The sequence below is a fragment of the Mya arenaria genome, chromosome 10 (genome assembly GCF_026914265.1).
Source record: "Mya arenaria isolate MELC-2E11 chromosome 10, ASM2691426v1".
In the NCBI taxonomy this organism is placed as follows: Eukaryota; Metazoa; Mollusca; class Bivalvia; order Myida; family Myidae; genus Mya; species Mya arenaria.
The window spans coordinates 52,697,283-52,707,081 of record NC_069131.1 but is presented as its reverse complement, the minus strand read 5'-3'; the positions used below and the strand labels follow the sequence as shown (position 1 = coordinate 52,707,081).

Here is a 9,799-nt window from a genome sequence, read left to right as displayed (position 1 = left end):
TTTGTGTTTTGTTCCTCAAAGTACAAAGTTTGTCATACATAAGTGTGTAATATTTAATAGTGTCCATTGCTACAATCTTTAACCAATATAAATGTCATTAACTGACCTTTGACAAAAATATCCCACCCATGATTGACTGAAATGTAGGGATGTTAGATGAACAACTTAAAACATAAAAGCTGCCTTCAATGCCTGTCCAAACAAAGCATAAAAAACTGTAGATGTGAGAACTAGACAATGTTGGGTAAATCTTTCCACTCTGTATAATTCACTACCATAATACAAAAACTTTATATTTCTGCTCAACCTTCCACATTTTCTTAACACCATAACCTTCATTTTTTCAGGATAAACACTTAATTTCTATAACAATAATGTTCTAATTGTTATCCTGACCCTGTATCAAAATCAATACCCTGATATTTATGACAGATAAAAATGGAGATACAATTTATCCTTGACGTCCCCCTGATGAACATTAAAACCATTACTTAATTGATTGTTATATTTTACTTTTGACTTATCATTTAATGACATATTAGTATATACACTACTTGATTAGGTCAGTTTAAAGTTGCATGGTTTGATACTAAATTTCATTTAAATGATTCACTATTTTACGACGTAATTTTAACATCGATGATACTTCTGTCTTCAGCAGAATGTAATATGGCCATATTACACTGGATTTGAATATTAACTTCCATTTTTTAAGAAATGTTTATCGAGAAATTTAATCATTGGTATTTGATAAAGATTTTTTTTTTTTAAAAATGCATTAAAAACTAACGAAGTACACAATTTTATTTTACGGTTGTTTGATTAGGATATATACGCGCAAATTATTGCAATAGGAAATGTAAACATCCATCACAGTAATAAATATCTATACGAAAAAGTGCACTTTTAAAAGATTGACCGCTTTTGTTTTATTTTGAAATATTTTTGAAATACTGTTCTTCATTTGTGTTCTTGCCGCACCAAGCGATTCGGCCTAAACTCTTTAAACAACGGATCAATTGAGACTTGTATTGAATATGAGGCGTCCTCAAGATAATATAAACTATTAACCACAGGAAGAGAAGGTGTCAAGTTGGGACTTGATAATTAAAACTTTGCATGTTTGACGACGGGCAGTAGGTGTCAAGTTCACAAATGATAAAGTTATATCCGCACTTTTTGAGAAGGTTACAGGTTTGAATGTCATAAGGATATCTCTACAGACTAAGACAATGACAGTGCATTTTTAATTGAAGAATATGCGGGTACGAGCTTATACTTGAAGCTTCGTAGCGACAATCAAATAGAAGGGATTTCTACTTTTAGCATGACGTCCAACATTTGTTTGCCAGAAAGAGTTTTTAAAAAGCTGAGCTTGATACGATAGTCAGATGCAATAATGACCGTACTCCGGATTGCATAGATACTTTGTTATTCTCATAAAAATATTATCCAGTTAATTGAGTAAAATGTGATACAAGTTCATGGAAAAGGAACCATCATAGGGACTAGACACCAGATGGTCCCAACTCGGCAAAAAAGCATTTCTTAATATAATTTACTTATAATTCGCTGTCATTATAGGAACCAAAAGTTTTCTTTGATCAATAGCATTAACAATATTCATCCGTCCGGCTCTGAATCTCTGCATCTATGTTTTTCGCATCAGTTTCCGCGATGTCCTGTCTTTCGGGAAGTTATGACGTCTGTTTATCTAACATAAGTCACATGAAAAGTACAGATACATACACCGACGATGTTTTGAAAAATAACTGGAATTAACGAGTCATACAGCCACTGTAAATTTTGAATTGAAAAATGAACAATAACTGTGAAATATGCTTTGTCGTTAGCGATTTATTGCATCAGTAAGTAAGATTCAATGCGTTGCACGCAACGATTTCAATTGTATGTTATTTTTGACATGTTTTGTCTTTCTTACAATTGTATCATTTTGTTTATAGTCGGCGGGCTTAAGTAACTGTTCACTAATTAAGTAAAACAACTACAAGATATCTACTTTGACTGTTATAAAAGTATAACCGTTCCAACCCAAACAAAACACAGTTATTGTAGGTATACTCACATTAACGGATTATTGACTTTTTTGTATTTTGCCTCCTCTTTTTGAAGATTGATTCCATAAGAAGCTTTTGTACGAAGTGTTTGAACTGGTCGCAAAAATATCGTACGCCATTGTTTTTGAAGTGATTCGTGGACTTAAGCTCTATTTCGTACAAATTCTTAATGAAACGGGCATGAAGAGGAATCAATGCTGTCGAATACGTGTAGGGGATTTTCGGGATATATAGCCGGTACAATTTCTGATCTTACAAAATTGTCTGTTTACAAGAAGAAATCTGCTGGCTGACTATTAGACATCTGTTCCATTTATCACGGACATACGTTAGCAGGTTGTTGCCACATTCGAAGTTGATAGATAAAAAGTGTTACAAATGTAGCATGATAGTCACTCTTGAACATATTGGCTATATATGGCAACCGATTTCTTATCTTTCTTTTTTTTATTATATCAAGTTTGTTCTGCTGGCTTAAAGTTAAACTTGAAAAGTTAAGGGAGAAATCTGCCAATATGAATTTTGCAGGTTTATACGTTTTTACTTTATTGATATGTGCATCAAAGTGTCAGAGAACGGAATTTACCGAACCCTTGTCAAATGATGCATATATAAATCAATTCCTTGAACGCTTTGAGTCGCTGGAAAGTTCAGTCAGTGATTTGAAACAAGATAATTTGGATTTAAAATCCAAACTAGAGGTGATGGCAAAAAGATTAAACGATGTGGAACAATTAAGCGCTATCGACAGTGCGGAGGACTCGACTGAGTCAAAAACTGATGCTGTGTCTAATTCTGTTCCGGCTCGGTCGCAGACGGATGTTAAGCTCCTCAGAGGTTTGTTCTTTTTTCCACAATTGATTTACACCGTTTTCCAATGTCTATTTAGTAAGAGGATGGATGCCAATATCTTGCTTGTGACCCATATACAGTGTTTCAGTCATTTTTTTAAAATAACAAACGCATTAAGCAAACACGTTTTAACGTGTTTACAAAATTTAAATGACTACCCGAATGTTGAAATGGTACTGTTTTGTTCGCATTTACTGTATTAAACATATTAAAAAAAACACATGATTTACATGTTTCAGCCTATAAAGCTTTTAAAGACCAAGCCAATGTGATACAAAACACAACACACATTTCAAAAATATATAAGGTTTATTGCTAAGGTGCCCAGTACCATATGAACGGTTTATTTCGTATGCAATGAGACGAACAAAAATTAGTCTTACTGTAAAAATATAAGCATGAACTCTTTTATGAGCTTTTCACCTGGCTGCAAATATAATTCAAATGCACATGGCGTGGCATGTTTTGTTATCATGAATGCTAAGTGTAGTTAATGCAGTTAACGTTTTTTTTCATGTAAAATATGTTAACATAACAACATCATTTCAAATACATCTGCTCGGCGTAGTGAATACTAATGTTTAATTAATCCTAATTATTTCTGATCAGGTCAAAGACAAGTCATGAGCGTTGTTGCATTCACCACCTACCTCGACCACGTGTCATCTCTCGGGTACGATCAGGCAGTTGTGTTTAACAAGGTAGTGACGAACGAGGGACAGGGATACAGTACCAACAATGGTGAGAACCATTAAGTTCATACCTACTTTAATACAGTCGAAACTCATTGGCTCGATATTCTAGGGACCGGCAAAAATACTTCGAGCCTCGAGAATATCGATCCAAGCGGGATTGCTTAATGAACGTTATTCTTTCTTTCCTACGTTACAAAAAGTCTTGTTCATCTCGTTTGACATTTGCTACGCTATCTCCGCAAGAGAAGAGTATTTTTTGGACACATATTGTCCGCATTTTTGACATCGCGTTATTCATATGAAGCCAGGATTGTCTGAAGGCGCCGCTGCCATGACTGATAGTCATCAGTTGCTGTGTTAACAGAGTTGGCCTCTCCGCTGACCTTCTTTGCGACAATACCATGTTTGGTTTTAAATCGACCCAACCAGCCGGTTGAGCCGGTAAACTCAGACTCAGAAATGCCAAGATCTGCCGCAAACTGCAGGGCATGCCCTTTAGAGTGTCACCATCTATAGTGGAGTTTTTGGCTCTTTGACCTTTAAACCATTTAAGAAGCGCAGCTTCTAATTCCGGCCTCTTTGCAGTCCTCGCTAGCTTGCGTTCTGGCTCTATGTTACCGGCGAGGAATTGGCTTTAATTTGGTTTTTGGTTTTCAACCAAGTTGAAAGTGTATTTTGCGGAATGCTGAAGTCTTCCGCAATTTGCCTTTTAGTTTTTCGTCCACTCCCAACAGCCATTACGGCTTCATACTTCTCGAGATAACTTTTAACAGTAAGTTTTCTCTTTGTCCCTTTAGTTCCTAAGGCAGAAACCTTTGGGGTTGCCGATCTAGATATCCCCCGGTTGTACCGGGTCATTCTCTAGATTGCTCAGCATTTGACATTTGTAAAAATTCATTCATTGAGAGAAGCAGTCACCGCAATATTTTTATGTGAATTTATCAAAATGCATTGATATTTATACATGGATTACAACTAGAGACAGAACTTAAAGTGATGGCATGTTTGCTCAAACTGTTAAACGATTTAAATTTGATAACAATTATAATACCAATCAAGCAATTTTAATCGATTAGCGCCTGGTGCTAAATGAAGCCACAAAAGTGTGAAATTCTTACTTGGGACCGCGACAATGACATCGAGCGTGGAGAAATATCGACCCTCAAGATATCGAGCCATCTGATCGAATTTTATATGAACAAAGAGTAAAAAAATATCGGTCCTTTTAATCTGGTTCGAGCCAACGATAATATCGAGCCATGAGATATCGAGCCAACGAAGTTCGACTGTATATACTACTAATAATGCAGGATTTCTTTACTGTCCCAGTTGCGATTTGCTTGACTGGTTTCCTAATAATCTCTCATGTAAATGCATTAGCTCATTGTCATTAGTACAGTGCTGTGAAAAGTACAGTTAAGCATTGATGATTTTGTTGAAATATTTCTTTACTGTTATTCTTGTAATGTAACGCCAGAAGCTAAGAGGCAGTAAAACAATACTGTGTCAGCTACGATTCTAATTTAGTTGATTATTTACTAGCCGGATTATTTTTCTTCTTCTGATGTTACTTCGCGAGTCAAGAGTTACTAGTGAACTTATCACGCAATGCTATTTTGTGGTATTAAAACAAGTAGAGGCAAAGAAAATTCCATGATCCTTGAAGTGTACTGCCTTACAGTCGTTAAGTTATGGACAAACCTTTTAAGCACTCGTCACCGTAGTAGGATTATTCCATTGTATACAATTAACATTCCGGTCGATACATCATCAGTATGTTGCTAATCACACTATACACAGAGAAATTGTATGCGTCTCTTGCTTGAAGCAAACATTATCAACTTCAGCAATATTAACCAATGTTTGTTTTAATCAGGTCGATTCCGAGCTCCTCTACCTGGACTGTACCTATTTTCCTGGGCCGTAACCGCTAAACAACTGCCTGGACAGATTGGATACAACATTTGGGCAAAACTGATGAAAAACGGCAATCATATGGTACTAAGTTTTTATGCCAAAACTAAGTTCCATATAGTGAGGTTGTTATATTTTTAAGAGTGATGGAAGAGCGAGCATATTTGTCTCCGAACCCATTTGTCTCGATACACTTGATCGTACTTTCACAGACATGTTTGAGACACATTGACTAAATAAGTGACAGAAGAGAACCAGACAAACTTTTATGTTTCGTCCATGCCATGTTTTGATTGCATTATATCTTAGTTTTCACTAATGAATACGAATTTAAACAAATAATAAAAGCCGAATTAGGTATATTTTCTGACCCGGAAAAAAAGTAGCGCAGTCTCACGGCCATGTTAAGATTTGGCTGTGTAAATGTTGGAACATGTTAACGTTGGACCGTATTGAATTTGAACCGTGTCCATGTTTCGTCATCTTCAAATAATAAACATTATTAGAACCTGGGTTTTAACCTTTTGTTCATAGAAAGAGGCAATCGAAGGGGCTATTCACAAACGGAGGACAACCAAAGTAGCAGTACGGCCGCAAGAGGTTTCGTCATCTTGATTTGAGGCCATGTTGACGTTTTGCCATGTTCACGCTGGCTTTGGTGTTGTTGATGTTTGACCATGTTCATATTATATTTATCATATGTTTATTCATATTAGTATGTTTAACATTATATATTTTTTAATAGAAAGAGGCCGTTGCGGAAAGCCTTACCAGCAATTATGCAGTGCTGTATATTGTGTATTCATCTTAGTGTTTTTAACATTTCATCAATAGATAGAAGCAGTAGCTGAGAGTTATACTGACAACGAAGACAACCAGGGCAGCAGCACGGCCGTGTTAATGTTGAGTCGCGGTGACGAGGTCTGGGTCGCACATGAAGGCTTCGCGGATCGAATACATGGTGACCAAGTTGAACGGTGTACGTCATTCACCGGTGTTCTCTTGGTTCAAACGGACGATCACGGTTCAATAGTTGGGAAATGAATATTGCTGTTGCTCTTGAAAATAAAAGTTGTTCTGGTTTCGTTTCTTTGTTGACAGAAGTGTTTTCTGATAAATATTTTATTTACACGACGTTAAATTCAAAAGTCACGATAGTTAAATATGGATGCAATATGTGTCCGTCACTCGTCCATTGCGAATTAGGTCAAGACCTTTGATGTAGGCTTAAACCTAAAAGAAGCTAAAAAAGGCTTGTTTTTGGATTAATGTAGATAAACTAGTTGGTGGGACCTGCGAGTAAGTCGTATTAACGTCATACTAATTTGTGCGCATTTCAGTTTCGGACAATTATGTAGATATCTATTAAGAATAGTGTACGTGCGGTGGTCCGAGTTGTGTTATAGACGTCGGTTAAATTTTCTTATGTTAATAAAGTATGTGCACGTAACGTATAACCAACTGAACACTCTTAACTAAAACTTAAATTTAATATAGCCTTTTGACTTTTTTACTGAAGAATTTCTCTCTAGAAATTATCCATACCGTCTTGTTTATTAATCAGACTAATATGATTGGACTACCATAATCAACATAACAAAACTAATATAATCGAAAGTGCATCACTTTTAAGATGCACTCAGCGTCATTAATCCAGTTAAAGTTCTCACATTCGTAACAGTTTCTTGGATTTAGACGACAATAATCACTTTGGTGATGCACTATACGTCTTTGATTTAACAGTTAAAGTCATCCCATTCGTTACAGTTACTTGGGTGTTGATTAATGTTGTCGAACAGGGAGGTGTTAGCGATCCATGAGGGCGACACTGTAAATGCATACCATTTGATTGCCTCAGGCGTGATTTGCACATCACCATTTTTCTAAGCGTTTTCCGGAAATACCTTCCTGTACAGCTGTAGAGAAAGAAGTTGACACAATAGTTCATATAGAATAAAGTCCTGGTAATGTAGACCCACGCTGTTTGTGTGTTATCATAGGTTTCTGTTACACGAAATATTATCCAAGCGACTGTAAATGGAAGATTGAAGAGAATGAAACAACACGAAATCGCAATGAAAATTAGAGTAAATTCCAATCTAATTTGTGTATGAGAGTCCTCCGAAAATAGCACACTATGTTCTCTATTTCGAACATAAAGCGTTCTAATGAGCAAGATGTTCAATATGGTAATAATCAAGAACGGAACTAGTGTGATACATACTGAATATAATGTGTCAAGCAGAAATGAAATACTTTCATAGCCTTCCATACTGGAACACACAGTTAGGCCACTGAGATAATTTTCTCTTGTTAAAATAGGCTTGTATAGGACAGAAATGGAGGCGATAAGTAGCATGACAGTTAAGCCTCTTTTAACACTACGTTTAAACCTTTTAAGGGGGTAGCATACTGCGACGAAACGATCAATAGTGAAGACTACGATGATCCAGCACGACATTATCCGGGAAATGTACGAAATGTACAACAATAACTGACACAATCCATTTTGATCGAGAATCTTGATGTTTGTACCGGGGTCTTGGAGCTTCAATCCTCGTCTTAACCATTCAACGAGCACATAGAACACGAGCGTGCAAATGTCTGCAAAGGATAAGGCCGCGAGATAGGTACTTGCTGACAATCTCTTTAGTGGCTTCTTTAAAAACACGGCCAGTGATAAGGAATTCCCTGCAAGTCCAACGAGGAAAATGATTGGAGTTACATACACGAAAATGATTTCACTCATTTCTTTGAGCACTGATTTCTGAACGTCGCCTTTTGTAGTCCATGTGAGGTCTGTCTGACAGTTGTTATACGATACATTTGTAATTTGTGGGTGGAAACACGGAAACGTGTACTGCGTGGTACTGAACTGAAAGTAGAAGAACACTCTTTAATACATAAAAAACGTTGTTTTTTTAAGAGAACTTAAGGATTCTCACAATTCCAATAATGCAGTGGAATCGGCTTGAGCAAGGTGATAGAAATATCAGTTTGGAGGACGCAAGACATAGCTATACAATAATGGTAAAAGCTAGTGGTTGAATCATATAAATGCGGTTATAGGGTATATCTGTCTATAATGTAGTCTTATTTAAAGTTTCAGTGGACTTTTTAAAAAGCCTCTATAAGAAACCAAACATCACTTTCAGGTTCCCCTTAACAACTAGAAATACTCCAAATTATGTTCAGAGGCAAGCCTAATGATTTCCCTATTTTAAAATACCAAATCGAATCTTACGAAATGGATAACAAAATAGTATATTACGATATTCCACATTATTTAGAAATCCAAGGGACACGTTAGTCTTCTTTGTTTTATCCGTATTTAAAATTAATGTATTTCTTTTACTTCTTCCAGCTTTGGATCCATCTTCTCGTTGGTTCCTTTTCTTGAAAGAGCTATGAGGCTGAAGAAGACAAATAATGCTTTTAGGATAGCCAAGGAAAACTGTTGACGGTTAACATATATATGAAAACAAACTTTTCAATATTGTTTAAAGAACTAGTCTCTGTAAAATGTTAGATTAAGTATCTTAAAACAGCCGTAAAATACAAAGCATAGCAAAAAATATAACAACCCATAACATTGCAATTACTTTTTACTACATACAGATAATGACTGGTACATTCAAGGCCTAAAACAATTGATGTGCGAGTTAATATGTTTCATAATTGCGCACATCTCCTGCACTGAGCGCTTATCATTAGAATTCGAGAACTTCGTTGGATTGTCAGATACTTTAAAGTTAAAATAATAGATGGAAGTTGTTTTGTAAACATTACCTGAATGTTATAATAAGGATGGCTTTCCCGTATTAGTTCCACTTACCTTCACATGTTCCAAAACAAAACAGTAAGCTTAGCTTAGTCATGTTATACGTTACTTAAGATGATTCGAGAAATTTGGCACATATTTTGATGGCCTTCACTTCATTTTTGTTTTTCGTTGATCTATGACCTTGGATAAGGATGGAACGTCATCATTCTTAAAATTATTGGACTTTAAAAGAAACTTAGTATTTTGATAATATCAGCAGACTTATTGGTAAATAATAAAATGAAGATTAATAAATCCAATTTGGTTAAATGAAATAAGCAACTGAAGCTTGTAACTCATAAGGATTTTCGAGAAATTGGTATCGGCTGAATAACAGAGGATAAGTTAAAAACAGAAGCAACAAAACCTTAAGCCCAACAAAAAAGCGATATGGTTTTTTTTATTGTTTAACATGGTTACAATGTCATTTTCTCAGA

At 35.7% G+C, this 9,799-nt stretch overlaps 1 protein-coding gene across 1 annotated transcript; it reads left to right on the top strand.

The window, feature by feature from the left end:
* Window positions 1-2,559: 2,559 nt before the first annotated feature.
* Window positions 2,560-6,623, top strand: LOC128204086 (caprin-2-like). The gene is made up of 4 exons (XM_052905429.1): window positions 2,560-2,915; window positions 3,540-3,671; window positions 5,502-5,623; window positions 6,374-6,623. The coding sequence occupies exons 1-4, from the start codon at window positions 2,594-2,596 to the stop codon at window positions 6,581-6,583; spliced, it is 786 nt and encodes a 261-aa protein (XP_052761389.1). The 5' UTR covers window positions 2,560-2,593; the 3' UTR covers window positions 6,584-6,623.
* Window positions 6,624-9,799: the final 3,176 nt, after the last annotated feature.